This window comes from Mirounga leonina, unplaced genomic scaffold (genome assembly GCF_011800145.1).
Source record: "Mirounga leonina isolate KUSES-001 unplaced genomic scaffold, KU_Mleo_1.0 Mir_204, whole genome shotgun sequence".
In the NCBI taxonomy this organism is placed as follows: Eukaryota; Metazoa; Chordata; class Mammalia; order Carnivora; family Phocidae; genus Mirounga; species Mirounga leonina.
Genome location: NW_023270513.1, coordinates 2,218,525 through 2,242,501, shown reverse-complemented (window position 1 = coordinate 2,242,501; position 23,977 = coordinate 2,218,525). Strand labels below are relative to the sequence as shown.

Here is a 23,977-nt window from a genome sequence, read left to right as displayed (position 1 = left end):
ATGAACATGGGCTATCTTTCCATTTATTTATTTCAATGATGTTTTATAGAATTTAGTGTATAAGTTTTACATTTGTTAAGTTTATTCCTAAGCATTTTATTCTTATTGATGCTATTATAAATGGAATTGTTTTCATTTTCAAATTCGTTTCTAGTGTAAAGAAATACAGCTGACTTTTGTATATTGAACTTATATCCTCCAACCTTGCTGAACTCATGTATTAGTTTTCCTAGTTTTTTAGTAGATTCTCTAGCATTTTATTTTTATTTTTTTAAAGATTTTACTTATTTATTTAACAGAGAGAGAGACAGCGAGAGAGGGTACACAAGCAGGGGGAGTGGGAAAGGGAGAAGCAGGTTTCCTGCCGAGCAGGGAGCCTGATGCGGGGCTCGATCCCAGGACCCTGAGACCATGACCTGAGCCAAAGGCAGTTGCTTAACCGACTGAGCCACCCAGGCGCCCCTCTCTAGCATTTTATACATACACAATCATGTTACCTGCTAACAGAGTTTTGCTTCTTCCTTTCCAATCTGGATGCCTTTTATATATTTTTCTTGCCTAAGTGTCCTGGCTAGAACCTTCAGGACAATGTGGAATAAAAGTGACAAGAGTGGATATTCTTGTCCTGTTCCTGATCTTAGGGGGAAAGTATTCTTTCTTTCCCTATTATGATGTCAGCTGCGGGTTTTTCATAAATGCCCTTTAACAGGTTGAGGAAGTTCCCTTCTACTCCAAGTTTCCTGAGTGTTTTTATTATGAAAGGGTGATGGATTTTGTCAAATGCATTTTCTGTCTGCTGAGATAATCATGTGGTTCTTGTCCTTTATTCTACTGATATGGTGTAATATATCAACTGACTTTCAGATGTTAAGGAAGGCTTACATTTTTTTCAGATGAACCCTACTTGGTCATGGTGTATCATTCTTTTTATATGTTGCTGGATTGAATTTGTTAGTATTATGTTGAAGACTTTCACTTCTAGGGGCGCCTGGGTGGCTCAGTTGGTTAAGCAACTGCCCTCGGCTCAGGTCATGATCCTGGAGTCCCGGGATGGAGTCCCGCATCGGGCTCCCTGCTCAGCAGGGGGTCTGCTTCTCCCTCTGACCCTCCCCCTCTCATGCTCTCTGTCTCCCATTCTCTCTCTCAGATAAATAAATAAAATCTTAAAAAAAAAAAAGACTTTCACTTTTATATTCATAAGAGATATTGGTCTATAGTTTTCTTGGGATGTCTTTGGTTTTGGTATAAAGGAAATATTGGCCTCATCGAATGAGCTGGGAAATGTTTCCCCTGCTTCTGTTTTTTGGAATTGTTTCCGAAAATTTGGTATTATTTCCTCTTTAAATGTCTGATAGAACTCACCAGTGAAGCCATCTGGGCCAGGGCTTTTCTTTCTGGTAAGTTATTCATTCATTCATTCATTCAAGAGAGCGAGCGCACACAAGAGTGCAGGGGGATGGGCAGAGGGAGGGGGAGAGGGAGAGAGAGAATCCTCACACAGACTCCCTGTTGAGCGCGGAGCCCAACTCAGGGCTTGATCCCAGGACCCTGAGATCATGACCTGAGCCGAAATCAAGAGTCAGACGCTTAACCGACTAAGCCACCCAGGCACCCCCTTTCTGAAAAGTTTTAAACTAGTAAATTAATCTCTTGTTATGGGTCTATAAAGATTTTCTATTTCTTCTTGAGTCACTTTCAATAATTTTTATCTTTCCAAAAATTTTCCCATTTCATTTAGGCTATTTAATTTGTTGGCATACAGTTGTTCATAGTATGCCCTTATAATCCTTTCATTCTGAAAACCAGTAGTGACATCCCCTCTTTATTCCTAATTTTAGTAATGAATCTTCTTTTTTTCTTGTTAAGCCTACCTAAAGATTTGTCAGTATTTGTTGATCATTTCCAAGGTCCAATTTTTGGTTTCACTGATTTTCTCTATTATTTTTTCCATTCTCTATTTCATTAATTTCCACTCTAACCTTTAACATTTCTGTCTATCTGCTAGCTTTGGGTTTAGTTTGCTCATTTTTTTTTTTTTCAGTGTCTTAAAGTGGAAGTCTAGGTTACTGATTTGAGATCTTTATTCATTTTTAATATAGGCATTAACAACTACAAATTTCTCTCTAACACTGCTTTAGCTGCATCCCACAAATTTTGGTATATTATGTCTTTGTTTTTATTCATCAAAAAATTTCCATGTGATTTCTTCTTTGATCCATTATTTAATTAGGACTATGTTGTGTAATTTCCTCATATTAGTGAATTTCCCAAATTCCTTTCTGTTATTGATTTCTTATTTCATTCCATTGTGGTTGTAAAATATATTTTATATTATTTCATTCCTTTTAAGCTTATTTTTTTCCTTTTAAGCTTACTGAGGCATGTTTTATGGCCTAACATATGGTCTATCCTGGAGAATGTTCTACGTGTACTTGAGAAGACTGTATACCCTGCTGTTGGAGTAGTCTATAGATGTCTATTAGGTCTAGTTAGTTTATAGTATTTTTAAGTCTTTGATGTCCTTGCAGATCTTGTGCCTAGTTGTTCTATCCATTTTTGAAAGTGAGGTATTGAAATGTCTAAATATTATTATTGATTTGTCTATTTCTCCCTTCATTTCTGTCAGTGTTTGCTTCATGTATTTTGAGGCTTTGTTGCTAGGTGCATATATTTTTTAATAATAGTTAGCTTCCTAATGGGTTGACTCTTGTATCATTATAAAATATTCCTTTCTATTTCTAGTAATATTTTGTGTTTTAAAGTGTATTTTGTCTGTATAGCCACATCAGCTCTTTTATGGTTGGTGTTTGAATGGTAGATCTTTTTCCAACCTTTTGCTTTCAACTTATTTGTATCTTTGAATCCATCATGTGCCTTCTGTAGACAGCATATCTTGTTATAGATCTTGTTTTTTTTTTTTTAATCCAGTCTGACAATTTCTACCTTTTGAGTAGATGGTTTAATCTACTCACATTATGTTTATTGATATGTTTGGATTCATCTTTTCAAGTTTACTTTTTTTAAAATGTCGTATCTTTTTTGTTCCTCCATTCTTTCCTCACTGTTTTCTTTTACATTAAGTGAATGAGTATTTTTTAGGGTAGCATAGTGATTCCTTTAATGATTATTTCACCCTATTTCTGAGCTATTTTCTTTTTTAAAAGATTTTATTTATTTGACAGAGAGAGAGCAAGCGCACAAGCAGGGGGAGCGGCAGGCAGAAGGAGAAGCAGGCTTCCCGCTGAGCAGGGAGCCCAACGTGGGGCTCGATCCCAGGACTCTGGGATCATGACCTGAGCTGAAGGCAGACGCTTAATGACTGAGCCACCCAGGCGCCCCTTGAGTTATTTTCTTAATGATTGTCCCCGTACTTATAATAAACATCTTATCAGAATCTACTTCAGATTTATATTAACTTAATTCCAGTGAAATATAGAAACATTATTCCTATACAGCTCTGTTCTCTTCCCTTTTTGTGCTATTATTGTTATGTAAATTATATCTAGATGTAACCACATAATTCATTATTACTATTACTTTATATAATTTGTTCTCTAAATAAGCTGAGATGAAAGAAGAGCAAATATATATTTATAGAATTTGTTCTTATTTACCATTTCTGGTTCTCCTCATTTCTTCCTGTAGATTCATGTTACCACCTGATGCCATTTCTTTACTCAAATACAACTTTGCTCCCAGCCACCTCCTTTGTCAAATATATTACATTTCTATGTTATAGGGTCCATCAATATAATTATATAAACATTATTTTATATAATTGCTTTTTAAATCAGTTAAGAGAAGGGAGAAGAAATACGCAACTATACTCTCTTTTAGAATTACCTACATAATATCTTTATTGGCACTCTTTGTGTTTTCTGTGTGTGTGTGTGTGTGTGTATGTGTAGATTCAAATTACTGTCTGATATCACTTGCTTTCAGTCTAAAGTTCTTTTAGTATTTCTTGTAAGGTAGGTCTGCTAAAAACAAGATCACTTGGCTTTTGTTTATATGGAAATGTCTTTATTTTTTTAAAGATTTTATTTATTTGAGAGGGAGTGAGAGTGAGAGAGCACAAGCAGGCAGAGGGGCAGATGGAGAGGGAGAAAGAGACTCCCCACTGAGCAGGGAGCCCGAGTTCGATCATGACCTGAGCCAAAGGCAGACGCTTAACTGACTGAGCCACCCAGGTGTCCCTTGTCTTCATTTTTGAAAGAAAGCTTCGTTATCTATACAATTCTTTGTTGATAGTATTTTACTTCAGCACTTTGAGTATGTTGTCCCACTGTCTTCTGGCCTCCATTGTTTTTGATGAGAATTCAGCTGTTAATGGGGCGCCTGGGTGGCTCAGTTGTTAAGCGTCTGCCTTTGGCCCAGGTCATGATCCCAGGGTCCTGGGATCGAGCCCCGCATTGGGCTCCCTGCACCGCGGGAAGCCTGCTTCTCCCTCTCCCGCTCCCCCCGCTTGTGTTCCCTCTCTCGCTGTGTCTCTCTGTCAAATAAATAAAATCTTAAAAAAAAAAAAAAAAAATTCAGCTGTTAATTTTATTGGGGTTTGCTTGTATGTGATGAGTCATTTTATTTTGCTGCTTTCAAGTTTTTTTGTCTTTGTCTTTCAACATTTTGACATAATGTGTTTTGGTGTGGATCCCTTTGCATTTATTTTGGAGTTTATTGAACTTCTTCGATGTGTAGATTTTTTTGCAGCAAATTTAGAAAATTTTCAGCCATTATTATCTTTGAATATGTTTACTGTTTCACTTACTGTTCTTGCGGAGCTACCAGTTTCTTAATTGCTCACCACCAAAATTTCCATTATTTTTGACAGCTCCTTTAGGTGTTAACTTCCCCAAACTCTGTCCCCAAATAAAGAGAGCCCCTTAGGGAGGGCTGCATTCCTATGGCTGTTCCAATGGCTTGCCTCTCCCCCCACGACAGAACCTCTGTATCACTGCTCAGGACTGGGGAGTGGGGATAGTAGCCCACTTCTCTGAGTGACTGCTCTGTTCTATGAGTAGGGTGCTGGGCAGGGGCAGTACGCTCTATTTTTCTTGGCTTGCCTCTCCTGACATGGAACCTATATCCTACCATTAAATGGGTTGGGGTAATCAGGCCCCAGCATTCTTGGCCTTTTGTAGCAGGAGTAGAGCTTCTGCCCTACACATAGGGGCTAGGCAGAAGAAAGGATCCCTAGACCATCTTGGTTGCTCTTGCCTGAAGTGGAACTTCAACAACCTGGAGCTATGGGGGATGAAACAGAAGAAACCATGGCCACAGACTGGAAGGTGAGGAGTGAGGGGAGTGCCACGGACCCTTGCTTCTTACTGAGGTTTAGTAGATTTCCTTGAATAGAGTTTCTTTGCTATATGCCCTTCAGAACATATAGAGACTTTCAATGCCTGTTTTTATAAATTTCACTAGTTAGGCTTCTTTTGCCAAGAGTGTTCACAAAGCTCCTCTTGCCACCATTCGAAAAGTACCTCTCCTCATTTCTTGACCCAATGCATCACATTCTGGCCAATCTAGTATATGTGCTGCCCAAGCAAGCACAACATTCTGGCCAATTCTAAAAATGTCCCCATATCAATGTCCTTTCCAAGAATACTGTTACTACTCTAATTCAGGCCCTTACTATCTTTCTGGATGACATAATATGTTCTTAACTTGTGTTCTGCCCTCCAGTTTCTCAGTACTTCAGTTTGTTAAACACATTACTCTCAGATGTATCTTTTTAAAGCAGTACTTGGCTGATATCACTTTGTTTCTCAAAAACCTTAAAAATCTTTGCACTGCTAACAAAATAAAGTTCAAACTTCTTAGATCTTTAACAATCCAGCTTCATTTTGTCTTTCTGATGGAATCTTCTACCATCCTTCATCCCACCAGGACCATTCATCACTCCTTGAATATGCTTATAAAGTTGTCATCTCTGTGTCTTTGCTCCTGCTGTTCCATCTATCTGGAATGCCTGCACCTGTCTCTATCAAAGTCCTCCCTATTATTCAAGGCCTGTGTCAGCTGTCATGTTTTCACTCTAACTGGAAATATGCTTTTCTTTCTTAATTACCTTGGTGTTTTAGGCCATTTGTAAAGCACAGATCTCTTTATTCCTTCAATTAGAGAAAACCATGCTTATGCCTCACCTTCCCCTTTAGATTAAGACATTCTTCAAGGGCAGAGCTCATATACTACTCATCTTTCTATTTTCCATGGTATCTAGTGGGTAGCACCTGGTACATGGTAGACGTTTAAGAAATACCTGTTAAATTCATGAATGTGTCACATTTTTTGGAGAGAACCAGTTGTTTGAAGAAAAGCTTTAGTGTTAGCCCAAAGAAGGGTTTATTAGGTAGGCCTTTGAAAAATTGTAGTTACTTACTCGTTCTTTTAACTGGATTACTTCTTTGTCTTTTTGTTGTTTCCACTGTCTAAACTTCTCAGCATCCTCTTTCATCTGACGCATTAACTGTACCCGCTGGCTTTTCATCACCTGTAAAAACAAAACCCCGTACAAGTATTAGTCATCTGCACTTACTCTAGGCTGATGTGCAGATGGATAGACTAACTATTAAGAAGAGAGAAAACCCAGAGCTAAGCTGAGAAGGCTGCCAACAGATTTTCTGATTAGGCTTGCAATACCCCTTGCTATGCTTGCACAGGGTTTCCAAGTATAGACTACACAAATGAACATGCTGAAGAAACTTAAAAAAAAATGTACCGACAGCTAAATCCAGCCCTAAATTCTTTGTATATAAATGAAATTTCAAGGAAATATCTACTAAGCCTCAAGGATAAATCCACCTAGCAACCAGTGTATTCTAAAGGTGCCAGTATAAGCGGCCTGTGACTCCACTTTGCAGATGTCAGAAGTCGAACATTCAAAAACTGAAAATATTTTCCAGGTGTCGCCACTTTGCAACTACTCTACAAAATTATTCTACATAATCATGGAAGGTGGTCAGGTATCACCACAAAATATCGAGGTATCTTTCTCCTTTGCTTTCTGAGACTCTAACATTAAGCTCTGAATGCTCAAGCAGGGTTTTGTTATTCAGATTCTAGATGACTACCAGGACAATGTCCTGTAAAAGGGACATTGGGGGAGAGTCACACATTGGAAATGATGGCCCTGCCTCCTACTTTCTCACCTGACAATGCCTCTGTAGTATAATTCTAAATGGAACACCTATGTTTGTAAGTTTTAATGAAATAAACCCAAGGATGAGAGTTTATTACCCGTATCTCCTGGTTCAATTTGGAAACGGTATGCTCTGTGGATTCTTTCAGCTTCAGAAGTTTGGACTGCTCATTCAGTTTCTTCTTCAGATCGGCCATTTGACCCTCTAGGTCCTGGAGACGTTTACGGCGGCGCTCACTCAACCTAAAAACAGATGCTACAGGAGTGAAGACTAGCAGAGTGAAGCCTGACTTCAAAAGACAGAGCATTCGACTCCCAGGTTCACAATCCTGATATATATAAAATAGGTGATCAGTCACATAGCCATCTTTAAATAATGAATAACCACCCAAACAACCAAAACCGTCTCAATTAACGGGAGCTCAATAACAAAGAGTAAAACAACAAATTTTTTGAGTATATAACAACGCAATTGACTCAATACATCACTCCCCACCACTATGTTAAAAGGATGGTTGAGGATATTTCACTTTAGTTTAGCTGTAAAGGAATAATTCTGATGATTATTACACTAGTCTGAGATTATTACTCTCGGTGGGAGGCCTGCTTCTCCCTCTCCCACTCCCCCTGCTCATGTTCTTGCTCTCGCTCTCTCTCTGTCAAATAAATAAATAAAATCTTTAAGAAAAAAAAGAACATGAACTTGAGACTCAACAGAGATAGAGTCACTGAGTAAAAAGAAGGTAGAATAGCCAGTAAGGAAGAGGTCTGAGGAAGAGTAGGATATTCTGGTTATCTGTCTTGGTTTTATGCCCTTTTTTTTTTTTAAGTAGGCTCTATGCCCAGTGTGGGGCCCAAAGTGGGGCTTGAACTCATAACCCCAAGATCAAGACCTGAGCTGAGATCAGGAGTCTGACGTTTAACCGACTGAGCCACCCCAGGCACCCCTGTCTTGATTTTATTCTTAACTGACTAAGGGATGGCTAGACTGGTTTTTCATTTACTAGCCTGGACATTAATTCTACTGACAAGCTAATCTGCCATCAGTGCAGGGACAAAGAAACGGTAGCTGTCTGGTAGGTCTGATAATCTTTCAAAATCCAGCTCAAATGCTAACTTCTCATAGAGACTTTCTTGATCATGCTGGGCTAACCTGCTATCTCCTGACTCTGAACTCTTAAAGCAATTAACCACCTAGGAAATTTATCTAGCTACTAATCACATGCTGTTATGGCTTTCTTTTACTGTCGTCAGGAGGTACTGTTTAAAATCTCAATTAACTTTTCTTTTGTTTAGATCTCCTCTCCACAACTAGGTGTAAATCCTGTGGGGGGCAGGAAATGGCTCTTTTACTTCTCTATTTCCTTTTGTAACTCCTCACACATAGTAGGGACTTGAAAAATAATACTTATTGGATGTATTCTCACTTGGCTTGGTTGACATCCTTCTTTGTTGTCTGGAGTTCAAGAACCAATTCTTCTTTTTCCTTTTGCAGATTGATGACTTCCAATTCTAGATTTTTTATGTTATCCTAGAAATGTTATAGGTCAGAGAGAAAGCATTAAAAGGCACGGGAAGAAAATCACTTAAAATAAAGAAAGTCACTTCAACATTCCACAGCTTAAGGAACTATGTATTCAATTTTACCACTTCAATCGCACACTATAAACATCTGTACTTGATTTAAGGAGATTAAAGTTATGTGGAATCCAAAAGCCTGGGTTTGAACCTTGAGTCCAGCACTTAATATCTAAATATCTTAAGGGAAGTCATTTCATCTCTTTTTAGCCTTAGTTTCTATGCAGAAAAGAGTTAATATAGCCCGAGATTGCTGTTCTTAAAAAAGGGCTGCTTGCAAGATTGGTCCTCGGCTCAGGTGGGTCTTGGTAGGGTTTCCATCATTTTGATAAGAGTGGCTCATTATGCCAAGAAACAGACTCTTAACCAGAGAGAACAAACTGATGGTTACCAGAGGGGAGGTGGGTGGAGGGATAGGTGAAATGGTTTATGGAGATTAAGGAGGGCACTTGTTGTGATGAGCACTGGGTGATGTATGGAATTGTTGAATCACTATATTGTACACCTGAAACTAATATGTATGTTAACTAACTGGAATTAAAACTTAAAAAAAATCCCTGGACTCCTAGACTCCAGGGAGCTTCCCTGATAGACAACATTTCACACATGTTGTCACAACCCATTGCTAGAGGAATTAAATTCATATTGTGTTACTCCACTGGGAGAAGACTCTTAGAAGCTTGCATCTGGTTTCCTTCAGACTTTGCCTTTTCCCTTTGCTGATTCTGTTTTGTATCCTTCCACTGTAATAACTCATAGCTGTGTGACTATATGCTGAGTCCTTTGAGTCATCCTGGCAAATTGTTAAACCTGGGGGTGGTCTTGGGGACCTCGGAGAGTTTCCCTATCTATGTAAACAATTAACAACACCACTTACTTCACAGGGTTGTTGGGAAGATCAAATAAGATAAAAAAGGAATGACATTTTGTAAATAGTAGAGGGCTGCACAAACATCCTTATATTCAGAACTTTCAAACATATATATTCAATACCAAGTGCAGTTCTGCATGCATTTAGGAAATGAATTCCAGAAACTGAATTTTAGTAGTTTCCAAGATTAGAAAAATCCAATAGATTCCTTCCTGTTCTCATAACCAAAAAATTAAAGGAAACTGGCTGAATGAGTGGTTGGTAGCCAAGAAGATTCTGTGCAGGTCTTAGACCAGTACTGAAATGACACAAAGAGTCACGTTAGGTGGGGCTGTATCAGAGAAGCTTTCTAAATAGGCAAGAGCTGTTTTCCACAAAATCTCCTGGCCATGCTAGTACCCAATGAAAATCAATCTCATTGCTTTATAGTTACCCTGCATATTTAAACCAGCAATAGTGTGTGTGTGTGTGTGTGTGTGTGTATACTTAGGGAAGTAACACATGGAAACATTGTGGTAAAAAATAATCCAGATAATATATATAAAGGGCAAGTTCCTCTGCTGCCCTACTCTTCCAAAATTCCAGTCCCCTATCCAGAACTAACCACTGTTATCAGCCTGGTCCAGATCTTCCAGACAATTTTTCTAGACATTTACACATATATGTAAATACCTTAAAATATGTGTAGCTAATAAATACATAAATATATTGTGTCAAATGTCTATAGTATTTATGTAAATAGATACAAAAGTAATATATACATACACACATATACATGTGCATATTTGTGTGTGTACCTATTGAAATGTGTTAAAGATAAGTAGAATTACACTATATGTATATATTATTCTATAACTTGCTTTTTTCCAGTCTTAGAGATTTATTTATATCATTGCATATAGATCTAACTCCTGTTTTTGCCATAATGAAATATTCTTGTGCATGTCTTCTGTGCATATGTGCAAGGTTTTTCTAGGGTAAGAACAAGTGGAATTACAGAGTCATGGTGGTACACACTTTTAATCTTAATAGATACTGCTGCTAAATTTTCCTCTAAAGTGGCTATTCCAATTTACACTCCTGCTAGCTGAGTACTTGTGTCCTTGCACCCTTACCAACATTTGATATTACTACACTTCAAAATTTTTACCAATCGGATGGGTGAGAAATAGTATCTTTTCATTATATATGCCACATTTAGTCAAAACTGTCTGACTCCACAAAGGGAGTTGAGTCCTGGGTTACTATAACTCATGGCAATCTTCATTAATCAGAACCTATACCTCCTCAAATTTTTCTTTTCTTTCTTTTTTTTTTTTTTAAAGATTTTATTTATTTGACAGAGAGAGACACAGCAAGAGAGGGAACACAAGCAGGGGGAGTGGGAGAGGGAGAAGCAGGCCTCCCACAGAGCAGGGAGTCCGATGCAGAGCTCGATCCCAGGACCCTGGGATCATGACCTGAGCCGAAGGCAGACGCTTAACGACTGAGCCACCCAGGCGCCCCGTTCCTCAAATTTTTCTACAGCAATTCTTCAGTGATAGAAAAAATACTTAGAACAAGAAACTACCTTTATTTATTAGAAAGAGATAGTGATTTACATGTGATGAAAAGGTACTGTTTACAATAAGAATTTGTTTCCTCCTTTTAAAAAATATTTTATTTATTTACTTGACAGAGAAAGAGAGACACTTGACAAGCAGGGGAGCGGCAGGCAGAGGGAAGGGGAGAAGCAGGCTCCCCACTGAGCAGGAAGCCCGACATGGGGTTCAATTCAGGACCCTGAGATCATGACCTGAGCTGAAACCAAGAGTTGGTCGCTTACCTGACCACGCCACTCAGGTGACCCTATGGTAATTTTATTTTTAATCCTTTGAGGAATCTTTATACTATTTTTCCCAGTGGTTGTGCCAGTCTGCATTCCCACTAACAGTGCATGAGGTTTCCTTTTTTTCCACACCCTCGCCAACACTTGTTGTTTCTTGTGTTTTTGATTTTAGTCATTCTGACAGGTGTGAGGTGATATCTCATTGCAGTTTTGATTTGTAATAATGTCTAAAATTTTTAAATTAACGTATTATACTACCAAATCTTCTCTACAAATATAAGGTAAGTGTCAGAAGGAACAGCTTTAAAGAATTTGAAGTATAAGCCTAGGGAACAGGGGAGAAGGTAGTAGGGCAGGAATTGCTTTTATTTTACTGTTTGGCTTTTACAAATGATATACATGCATCTGCCATAAAGAAAAATTAAGTGTAAAAAATGTTAAACAAGACTGTAATAAGAAAAAGGAAATAAAACCGCTCTCTGGGTTCAGACCTAGTTTGCAGCGACATGGCTAAATGCACCAAGAAGGTCGGAATCGTGGGTAAATATGGGACCTGTGAGGGTGCCTCCCTCAGGAAAATGGTGAAGAAGATTGAAATAAGCCAGCACGCCAAGTACATTTGTTCCTTCTGTGGGAAAACCAAGATGAAAAGAAGAGCTGTGGGGATCTGGCATTGTGGCTCCTGCATGAAAACCATAGCTGGTGGCGCCTGGACCTACAACATGACTTCTGCCGTCACAGTAAAGTTCATCAGAAGACTGAAGGAGTTGAAAGACCAGTAGAAGCTCCACCATTTGAAACACTGCTAGCCTATGGGGCGCCTGGGTGGCTCAGTCGTTAAGCGTCTGCCTTCGGCTCAGGTCATGATCCCAGGGTCCTGGGATCGCCCTGCTCGGCGGGAAGCCTGCTTCTCCCTCTCCCACTCCCCCTGCTTGTGTTCCCTCTCTCGCTGTGTCTCTGTCTGTCAAATAAATAAATAAAATCTTAAAAAAAATTGTTAGAAACACTGCTAGCCTATAATAAATGGGTTAATTTATGTAACAAAATTACTTTGGCTTGTTGTTAAATTTATTAATTAGATTTTCAATTTGTGTTGCATTAGTTTTGCTTTCTCAAAGGATTTGGAAATTAAAAGTTCTTCTAATTTTTATTGGAAAAAAAAGGAAATAAAACCTCTAATGGCAACTCAGCTATTATTTTGGAATACCCAAGGGGAATTCTCTACCCTAAGGAAAAAAAGCGTTGAAAATTCTTTGGGACAAACACTTTTCTTGTTTTTAGGGGAGCCTGTGGTAGAAATGCATGAATACTATCAGGATTTCTTGATTACCAGCATATAGAACCTGAGGGTGGTAGGATATAGCTAGACGGGGAAACAATCAACCCTTTCCTCTACCAGCACAGCCAATATCATTTTGTGGATGGGAAACACTGAGCTACAATGGAAAATAAGGTCTGAAGCAAGGGTAACTCTGTGGAATAACCTGAAAGCCAAAGACTTGGCTTTCAGTAAAGACCTGATTATTAATTAGCAAGGGCCAGATAGAACTACCACTAGGAAAACCAGTTTAGTCATTTGCCAAGTCAAGTGATATCCATTATAAGTCTCTTCCTAATTCACACTATAACCAAGGCCATCTACTAAGAGATCTATCTTCCTTAGAATGTCAGTACGGTTATTAGAACAAAATTTCTCCACAAGTAGGGACCACATTTATTATTATGTTATCAAACTATTTATTAAATACCTATTGCATAAGGTAAGGTATTAGATTAAATGAAACAGAATTGCAGGTTCCCTATCCTGAATGTATCCTTTTTTGGAAAACAACAATGCAACTCCATGTGTACTAGGCACATTATGTTCTCTCATCATCATCAAGAACAGTGTGCCCATTCTCTTCCCATACAATTAAAGAGAGATGGTAGACATGAACAAATGCTGCTCTTGTAAATATTTTACCTGGTACTGGAAATGAATGGGCTGTAGTTGGCTGTCATTCTGAGTCATCTTTCTGGCTAGGGCCTCTTTCAGTGCAAGGGCTTTATTCAACTCAACCAGCTCCTTAGACATCTGAGCTTGACGTAGGGCATGCTGAGTAGTGAAAGCATCAGAAGATCTACTGGTCTCTGGACTGGTTTCTACTTGCTGGAAAAGATCAGGATAATGATTTGTAAGAGAAACAAGCCATTGGAGTTCCTTAGGTCCTGCTTCATCAGGTCTCACAGCCACTTCTCCATTGTTAGTACCTCTGTTCTTTTAAAAATATGGCTTCTCATACATTTGCATTAAACATATAAGATGAATCGAGCCTACCTATTTTCCCGCTCTCACGGCACCTTATTTCTTATATCCTTTAACTGACTCTTCTAGAGTAAACTAAATTTCTTGCTCTTTCTTTTATTGATTGGGCTAACATTTCTTAACTTTGACGTCATCCTAAGGGGTCTTTACAGGAGAAAGAGTTCTGGAAGTGGCACTTTAGGAATGGTGGAAATGGAGAAGAGGCTTTGTTTATTCTTACAGAGCTTGCCTCTGGCACCCGATTTATCTCCTATCTTTCTTCTTTCAGAATATAAAAAATACCGATACATGTTTGTTTCAGGGGGAAAAGACGTCTCAAGCAAACAATTGTCTAGCCTTCCATTTTGACTTTACTCTATAACCTTTAGCCAACATCTAATACGTTTTATCTATTCTTGCAACTCAAACACTCCAGATATTCTCCTTGGTTCTTTTAGCTCCTACCCATCCCAACCATAGAAAAAGTATGATGAGAAAAAAATCTCTTCCATGTCTTCTCTGATGCTTTTTTGACTTTGCCAGAATTTCCTGATTTGTTCCTTTCTTCATTCCAACTTGCTAGACAGCTGATGCAGAATACTAACATCTAACAAGGAATCGGTAAGCCAGATTGCAAATAAAGACAATGACATCCCTGAGATGCCCTACCAGTTATACTACTAGACATGGATCCTATGCAATTTAGGGTTTTCCAAAGCTGACATTTACACTCAAGATTTCTGGATTTCCAAGGTATTCTATGGAGGATGGTAACAACTGGGGACACTCATCCTCAGCTGAGTGATAAATTACAGGAAATGGCACAGTTAAAGCTCCCAGTTCCACACAAAGCCAATTACTTACAGCTTCTGGTTCCACTGCAGTATCAATGGCTGCAGCCATGCAAGCAACAGTTTCGTCCTGCAATGACAAATGATGTTTCAGTTTAGGAAAAGACTCTGAAGTGAAGCTTACTAGGGGATTTTATATTGGTTATTCAATTTTTTTCAAGTGTATATAGAGACCGTTTAAGGTGCTGGGCCCATTTTGTGCACACATACACCCCAAACCACAGATTTCCATGTCCCACCTCTTAAGAGTCTATCCTCGTTACAAGGTCAATTGTGTAGTCTTTGTAAAAAAAAAAAAAAAAAAAAAAAAGGGTCATGTGGCAATTGACATATATCTTGCACCTCTCCTGCTCCGTCAGAGATCAATGGGCCAGAGTGAAACATTAGCCGTGTTCTCACAGACCAAAGTTCAACCCGTTTTATAGATTCTACTCTTTATGTTTTTACCACTAAGTCTACCTCTGTAACGTACAGGTCTAGCCAGTTCTCATGGACATACCACCCTAAAAACAGACATACAAAATAAAGGCAATGCAGTAGAAAAGTGAATAGAATGAAAGGTTATTTGGTATTTTTATTTTACAGTCAGTCAAAGTAGCAAGAGCCTACTCTAGAAGGAAATACATTCCACAGGTCGACACCCCAGAAAGATGTGCTCGTGAAGTCAGACAAATATTCTGCAGCTCCTCTCCCTCATATACAGAAGAACCAAGCAATCATAGGCAGCTATTCCAGGTAGTGGTTACTTGAAGGGAAAGGGTAAGCACGGATTCCCTTCCAGAGAAGGGCTATTCCTCTTCTGGGCTCTGGAACAAAAGCCATCTAAAAGGGAAACCTAAAACCACTTATTGGGACTAATTTGTTTATAGGCTATCATACGAGCAAGCTCTGTTCTCCCCACTGGAATTTAAGCTTTATTTGGCATTGGACCATATGGATTACCACCTCTGTTCAAGTGATTCTGCAAGCCCTGGGAAGAAAGGATTCTTTCCAGGAAGTCACATGATTTTTTTTTTTTTTTAAGATTTTATTTATTTATTTGACAGAGAGAGACACAGCGAGAGAGGGAATACAAGCAGGGGGAGTGGGAGAGGGAGAAGCAGGCTCCCGGCTAAGCAGGGAGCCAGACGTGGGGCTTGATCCCAGGACCCTGGGATCATGACCTGGGCCGAAGGCAGACGCTAAACGACTGAGCCACCCAGGTGCCCCCAGGAAGTCACATGATTAAAGAGGTCATAGGTCAAAGAGCTATTGGCTCAGTAGCAAGGAAAGAATTTAGGGTGAGCACACGGAGTGTCTGCATCGACCCAGTGAAAGATTACATAGTTGTTGAAACTTGAAGCTCAGTACCTTCAAGGCAAGGAGCAAAGAGGCCTTAGTAAGTGCTATTTGTAAAGCACGTCTCTTGCCCAGAAATTCCCAATCAGTGAGACTCAAAGAAAATTCAGAGGAAGCTCCAGTGTTACCACATGCCTTCTCCTCATAATTTACAATACTGGTGATTCTCCAAGGGCCAGACATGAGATCCTTCTTGACAAATAGCACTTCGATATACTATACGTTAATGGTTACCCTTTCTTCCCTCCCATATTTTCGGTTTCAGTAAATGGACTACTTACAGACCTATCCTAGATTAGTAAAGCCTGTAACACTGGCTTTTGGAGACTTTTTAGTCTCCAAAAGACTTTAGACTCTAGTACCTTCCAGGGGGTCAGGATCAAAGTAGATGGGTTAATCTTTGAAGAAGACATGTTACTGTGGGTTTACCTTTTGGTCTGTGGCCCAATAAAATTTTATAATGCGAAAGTTTAAGCTTTGGTGACATGTTCTACATGAACATGGTAGGATTCTGTCTTCATAATCCTAAATATAAATATGTAACAATAGGATTTATTTCAATCTAACAGTCTCTCTCTCTCTCATTCTAAGGCTGCAACGGAGAACCTCTTGTAAGGTAAAAATACATGATTTGCTGAAGGCGATGGTCAAGGAAACAAAGCTAGGGTACACTGAGCTATATTAACCAGCAATACCTTCCCATATGAATTTCGCACTTGGAGGCTGTAGGCAATACCATTACTGGGCATGCAAAATGCTTTTTATGGAACTGGTCTTAGAGGAGGGAATAAAAGCAGCAACAACAAAATTTGATTTTGTGGGAACTGAAAGGACTGCATGAATTTCCTCACAGGTGACTGCAGCAAGGTTTGTTTGAATTGTATTTTAAAGGAAGAAATGGTACAGTTTAGTGCTTAAAGCCCCAGGAGGAAGATTCGGGAACAACGGCTGCCTTCATCACTGAAAAGGGGGTGTTCACCCGTCACTTAAAATAAAAATAGTTTTAATCCAGAACGAAGGGCACAAGCACTTACATTTGAAACATTTTGCTTTCACTGTAGTGAGTCTTAATAAAAGCCACAGGATACATTGTTGTGTATTTCCAAAAAATATATAGCTGGGAGGGTCCCAAACAATAGACATGGAGAACTCTGATTCAAGAGTCCAGCAGGAGCTCTGGGCCAAGGGGTTTACTCTGCCTAACTGTGACAGTGGAGGGAAGCCAGGGACTTTATCAGCTTGTGGCAATCTTTAGTACCTTTGTGCTTCACGAGCCAAGTGAATGTTAGTGGCAGAATTCAGTGATTCTACAGAGTTCCTCTGAGTCAGCCCCCACTAGCAACTTCCTCTAGAGGCACACCAGGCACCAGTCGTATCACCAGATCCTCACCGCAGATATGCCTTCTCTTCTGTTAACAACTTGTTTCCATGGGTTTCCTTCATCATTCCCACGTGACTCGAAGCCCCAGAAATGAGGTGGTGGGAAATCCTCTAAGATCGGTGTGGTGGCCATGAACAACGGTGGCCTGGGTCACTCTTCTGTGATCATATAAGCTTTAGCTCCAGTACGGTCCCACAGCCTAGATTATCTTAATTCCGAGGCAGCTCACACAAGGTGTTCATACATCATATGTTTCAGCTATATTTAAGTGGAATTATCGATGGTGAAATTTCACCTTGTGATAGCCATTCTCTGGTGTACACTCTGTAATTTAGCCACAATGAAGTCCTTATTATGTTCTAAACTTTCATCCCTTTTCGCTTTGCCATATACCTTTTTCTTTACATAGATTGTCTTTTTCCCTTTGTGGGACAAACTTCTATTCATTTTTTAGAGCCCAGTTTCTTCTGTACTGACTTCTTCAGTTTTCTAGGCAGTTAATCACCCTTTGCTCATACTGCTAATGTAAGAGGATTAAAACAGAGAGAGAGGGTTCTTAGTTTTCCTTGCCTCCTTTCCCCCTTCTTTGCCACCTCTCCCACTTGTGTACCTTAACCAACGAACAAACTTTAAGGCTTGCAAGAACGACCCTTGAAAATAACTGGACAGTTAGCAGGATGGGGTTGCACCAATGTTCTTAATTTAAGCAAGAGGCACGAAAACTGGAAGAGCCTCCAACCAAAATTTCATGGCAGTTAGCCAGAACTGCTACCTGAGCCAAACCACAAGGACACCCGCCCCTTCTCGCCCTACAAAACTCCAGTCCTGCTTTGACTCAGGGAGTTACCTGGAGTTCAGGAGCTCTCCAAGTGCCTTGGCCGAATAATGCCTTCAGCCGCTTTTGGAGCCACTTAGACTATTTTCTTTTGGATAGTAATACAGTACTTAGCAAGGTCACACAGCTAGTGAGTGGCAGAACTGGCTTCCAACCAGGGTCTGTCTGGCTCTGGAGCCCAGGTTCTCAACTGCTGTGGTCTGGGTGTTGGACAAATGAGCTGTCATCTCGGACTGCTCTGAACAGTTTTGTACAGTACTACTTGTTCTAAAACACTGCTTTCTAGTTTTTTGGGGAGTTTACTCATTTAATTTATTGGCACTCATCCTAACCCTTCCTCCCACAAGACTGCATGGTATTTTTTAAATTTACTCTTTCAGAGTAAAATGCAGGTGTAGATGATTCTGTGATACTGTTTTGACAAGTCTAGGAAACACTGGGCAAGCCCTGAGATGAAGAATCACTGTTCTGGTAAAGTTAAAGCCTCTCCCCAAGAGCTAGAAATTACCACCAGTCATTTATGAACATGTCACGGGTTCAGAATGATAAACAAGAGGGTATAGATGGAACAAAATCAACCATAACCCCTTAACCAACCATCGTCCCTTAACATAACATGATTTCAACTTCAAAAAAAAAAAAGTATATATGTCTAAGGGCTAAAATAGAGAAGGAACACCAACAATAAAAGGTCTTTAGGGTGGTAGGATTCTAAGAACTTTTCTTCTGGGAAAAACAAGAAATACCCGCCGCCCAACCCCCTCCCCCCCACACTACTACTATTGTAGTTCTAAAACTAAATAAAAATGGGAACTTCTAGAATGATCATTCAAACTAATTTATTACTGGTTAGAAAGGAGAGCTATGGTATTCCCTGGTTGCTCTAAGTTATCTGTCAGAAGAACCCAGTGTGTTTAAAATTGAGGTATGGCACAAGGCCTCTTGTTAAGCTAGCCTACACTGAAGGGACAGCAAGTCAATGACCGCCGCCCGGGCTACCAGGCAATTTTTTTTTTTTTTTAAGATTTTATTTATTTATTTGAGAGAGAGAGAGAGAAACAGCATGAGAGGGGATAGGGTCAGAGGGAGAAGCAGGCTCCCCACTGAGCCGGGAGCCCTATGTGGGACTCGATCCCAGGACTCCGGGATCATGACCTGAGCTGAAGGCAGTCGATTAACCGACTGAGCCACCCAGGCGCCCCAACTACCAGGCAATTTTGCAACTGCTCTGTTGCTGCATCCAGCATTTGATTCAAGCACTGAAATACGAATGTGCCATTGCATATGTAACCTGTGAGTGTCTTGATTTAACGAATTCAGTATTCAGATCATATCCAATGATCCATGATCTCCGTCCTCCAACAGCTCACAATCGAGTTGTTTCGGCAAAAGGCAGAGTTAGATATGTTTATATGCAGCAAGAGAAACAAACGAAAGCAGTAAGTCTATTTACACTGCCTCCCCGCCCCCCCCCCCAACCTTGGCTTACCGATAGCTGGGTAATCACTTGCTGCAGGTTACGAATTATCTCTACGTTTTCTTTTAATTCCTGGTCTTCCAAAGTTTCCACTAACTTTTGAAGATCCACTTTGAGGCTGAAAATTCAAACAAAGGCACCTAAAGGTTAATCATACTGCAAAGACCAGAGGATCGATGATTATATACTAAGGTCACTAACAGACATTTGGTATGAAACTTACGCTGCATGCTGCCTGAGTTCCTCTAGCTTGGCGTTCATCTTTTCATTCGCTTGTTCTGTCTGCAACAGAGATCCAGGAGATCATCAGTGATGATGCCTGACAGCTTCACTTAATTATGTCCTCTCTCCTACCCCTAATGCATTAAAACCTAGGTAGAGGTTGCCTCCTTTGCTGTAATCGAGGATTTAGTGGGCTTTGGTGATTTAGTGAGAAATGGTATTTTTTTTTTTTAACAGTCATGGAAATTAGCCCTTCAGTCAACATGAACTACTAAAAATAGCATCCAAGCAGCTGGGTCTTATGCTTGCCATGAAGCTCAGACTATGGTGTGGAGTGTGAAGCCTTAATTCCATATAGAACTTTGCAACTGGGGGAAAAAGCAATACTTCCTGGCACGCTACTCACCGCTGTTTGCAAAAAACCCACTTACTTTAAACTGCCTCCTACACTATACAGTTCCCTAGCCCCAGCATAAGGGCACTGAAAATGTAAAAGGGCCTCACACTGAATTATGAGCTGAGCTTTTTTTTCCAGTTACACTATCTGATATGGTAGGCTGGTTTTATAGTAAGAGAAAGCAAGAAAAAGGGTGAGGCACAAGAATATGGCCGAGAAGAAATGGCAGAGGGAGACACATTTTGGGAAGGGTGATTGATATTTTCCATTTTATCTCACTCACAGGATCTGTAACATGCGAGACGCTGCAACAGATTTGGGAAGGACAGCTTACAGAGGACAAAAATGTTGTTCTTGTTATGACATTTAAAAAAAAAATTATTTATTTATTTATTTGACAGAGAGAGAGAGATAGTGAGAGCAGGAACACAAGCAGGGGGAGTGGGAGAGGGAGAAGCAGGCTTCCTGCTGAGCAGGGAGCCCGATGTGGGACTCGATCCCAGGACCCTGGGATCATGACCTGAGCCGAAGGCAGACGCTTAACGACTGAGCCACCCAGGCGCCCTTGTTATGACATTTTAATGGGACATCAAGCAATAAGCCTTCCCGTAGCCATTATAGCAACCTTATAAAGTTCAGATGGGTATGTGGCTAGAGTAACAGGTTCCATCTGTTACGTCAGCCACACTCGCATATGTGTGAAACACAGCTTCTAGAGTTACTTTAAAGGTACAGAATGCAGCACTGGAGACAGAAAACTGTATATAAAAATCCTCCAGTTCCCATTTTCACCCTTCCAGTAGCAATGGACAATGGATATAGAATTTGGTCCCCTTTAAAGAATCCTGAAGCAGCATACGCCTCCTTGACTAGAGAGCGCATGGATGCGTGAAGGCGTGTAAATTACAGATGTTCAATTACATTTTGGTGGAAACTCATTTTCGCTTTTGGCAATAGTTTGCACAATTAAAAACTGAGTTGTATTTAGACTAGTAGAAAAATGTTAGCGGCAGAGCCAGCACGCACTGATCCGGGTTACTTTCAGACAGGTAGTAGATACAGAACTGGAGTAATCAGTTGAGTAGTGATCCACTATTTGGAAATTAACCATATGTGAAAGGAATTAACATGAATTTCCCAGCTGTTCTATCTCACCATGGCAGCTGTTAGGACAGAATATGAAATATGACAACATTAGGGGAAAGGAGGTACAGAAGACCTAAAATCTCACTGAGGGGATAGTTACTTGATATTACGGATAAAGATTAGGCAAGAAGTTAGGTGACAGAAGGACCTGGTTCTTTCCTCTCTGGTATTTTAGAACAAATCTACTTTAAAATGAGATCCATGTGGATTCTCTGTGGTGGATTTATACGATTCTTTTAACTTTTCTGTATGTTTGATTATAAGCCCATGTGTTTACCCTGGAGGGGCTCCATGGCGGATATGGTGATATTAATCCATTCCTTTCCACATAACTTGTCTCTCATAATGAGAAGCATGTTAAATATTTCAGAAACCAAAGCTAGTAAGTGTCCAGATTGCTAGTGGCTCAGTCGTGGGGGCCTCACCAAAATGATCCTCTCCAACATCTGGGCTGTCTGACCAGCTGCCTCGCTCAGACCACGACTTAATTTTTCATTCTCTTCTACCAGGGACTGATTCTTCTCCATCAGGGACTGTAGACTTTCTGATGGTTCCACACTAAAACAAAGAAAGTAACATAAGAAACAGACCTGTTAATAACACCGATATCAAAGGTGGATAAAAATATATCCCATAGACCTTTTAGGTGTGTGTGTGGGGTTTGGTTTAAAATTAACCCCCAGGGGCGCCTGGGTGGCTCAGTCGTTAAGCGTCTGCCTTCGGCTCAGGTCATGATCCCAGAGTCCTGGGATCGAGCCCTACATCGGGCTCCCTACTCCCCGGGAAGCCTGCTTCTCCCTCTCCCACTCCCCCTGCTTGTGTTCCCTCTCTCGCTGTGTCTCTCTCTGTCAAATAAATAAATAAAATCTTTAAAAAATAATAAAATAAAATAAAATTAACTCCCCAAAGCCTGGAAAAAAGTGTGTCCATTCCAATTCCAGTCAGGTCGTATACTGAATGAGTAAGAAACATATGCCTGAAATACTTTGAATTAATGGTTTGCAGGAAGGTAATAATTCAGAGCCAGCCATAGTGCAACAGAAATGACTAACCTCTACCCTTAGCTCTTAGTTTAAGATCTTTCTATTTGTACCATGTAGCTAAGAAGTGAAGGCTAAGCAAAATAAGTCAATCAGAGAAAGGCAATTATCATATGATCTCATTCATATGTGGAGTTTAAGAAACAAAACAGATGAACATAGGGGAGGGGAGAGAAAAATAAAGCAAGATGAAATCAGAGAGGGAGACAAACCATAAGAGACTCTTAACTCTAGGAAACAAACTGAGGGTTGCTGGAGGGGAGGGGGTGGGGGGATGGAGTAACTGGGTGATACACTCTATGTTAATTGAATTTAAATAAAAAACAAACAAACAAAAGAAGTGAAGGCTAACTGTAGCTAAGATACATGTGTCTCCCTCCTCTTCCCACTCTCAATCCCTCATTAACGATTTAGGGCAGCAAGGAAGGAAGAGGTACGGAGGACGCAGAAGTGACTCCGCTCAGGGCTGAAATTTAACCTCATCAATATAAGTCAACTACCTATTTACTGAAGTTTAGGGAAACAGCAATTAAGAAGTCAGAGATTTGATATAATGACCAGTGGCCACTGACAGCACATTTCACAATTCTCCATAAATGTTCCCTTCTAAATGCCTGCCTTGCTTGAAACCTCTTGTTCATTTGTCTATCAATTTTAAATTGCTTAGAGTGGGTGGTGGCAACAATGGTGTCCATATCAAGTAGGAGTGGAAGGGAGGAACAGAAATAGCTTGAAGGAATACATATAGATAAGAACCTTTGGAACTTATGCAGATTACTTGGTATCAGTTCCAGGCTAATGGAAAAGACCAACAAGATGGACAGTTTTGTTTTGTTTTGTTTTTTTTGGAATCCACTGGGATTCCTTGTTCAAAAGACTGGAAAATAGGACTGGTGAAAAAAGATCAGAAGAAATATGAAGATTTGGATCTGAAGGAGACTGAAGGGAAAAATGAATAGTTGTCAAGGCTATAATAAAGAGAAAAAGAAGGACAGGGAACAGCTGTTCTCAATCTCAATAAAGAACTGAAAAGGATTTCAGGAATAGATGCCCTCTCACCCAGCTTAAGACCTCCAGGAATTCTTAACAGAAAATCTTAGCATGCTCTTTATCATGAAGTTAATAGCAAGGCCACAGTATAAGGTCTAAGGTTATACTACTGAGAATTTACTAAGACTCTTTTTAAAAATTATTTTTAATTAAATTTTTTTTCTTAAAGATTTTTATTTGTTTATGTGAGAGAGAGAGAGAGAGCGCGCAAGTGCACAAGCAGGGGGCTGAGTGCAGAGCCTACACGGGGCCCGGTCTCACCAACCCAAGATCATGACCTGAGCCGAAATCAAGAGTGGAACACTCACTAAATGAACCACCCAGGCGTCCCGAGAATTTAAGACTCTTATGAAAGAATGTTCAGTTAAAATGTGGATTATAAAGATAAACAATTGGCAAATTTAGTGTTCTTTTAGATTGCTCTGATATTTTCTTATTGTTATTAAGCTGAAAACTTCCATGCATCATTTATGTAAGTTGACAAGCTCCAAAGTAATGATACTTTTAACTCAATAGTTTTTTCTCCTAAAAATTTCCAGGG

At 39.9% G+C, this 23,977-nt stretch overlaps 2 protein-coding genes across 2 annotated transcripts in view; one reads left to right on the top strand and one right to left on the bottom strand.

Annotated features, from left to right (window-relative positions):
- KIF4A (kinesin family member 4A) overlaps window positions 1-23,977 on the bottom strand; it is a 116,604-nt gene that overhangs the window by 34,569 nt on the left and 58,058 nt on the right. Inside the window, exons 11-18 of the mRNA XM_035028698.1 lie at window positions 21,772-21,904; window positions 19,805-19,863; window positions 19,594-19,699; window positions 14,564-14,620; window positions 13,379-13,564; window positions 8,566-8,669; window positions 7,237-7,381; window positions 6,380-6,490 (exon numbers count right to left, since the gene is read on the bottom strand). Of these exons, the coding sequence (XP_034884589.1) occupies window positions 6,380-6,490; window positions 7,237-7,381; window positions 8,566-8,669; window positions 13,379-13,564; window positions 14,564-14,620; window positions 19,594-19,699; window positions 19,805-19,863; window positions 21,772-21,904 (901 nt within the window). The remainder of the gene's footprint in view (window positions 1-6,379; window positions 6,491-7,236; window positions 7,382-8,565; window positions 8,670-13,378; window positions 13,565-14,563; window positions 14,621-19,593; window positions 19,700-19,804; window positions 19,864-21,771; window positions 21,905-23,977) is intronic.
- On the top strand, window positions 11,922-12,197 carry LOC118026010 (60S ribosomal protein L37a-like). The gene has a single exon (XM_035028700.1). The coding sequence runs from the start codon at window positions 11,922-11,924 to the stop codon at window positions 12,195-12,197; it is 276 nt and encodes a 91-aa protein (XP_034884591.1).

Bases quoted from the DNA above. Each gene is read 5' to 3' on its own strand.
- LOC118026010 (XM_035028700.1), top strand. From the start codon at position 11,922: ATGGCTAAATGCACCAAGAAGGTCGGAATCGTGGGTAAATATGGGACC.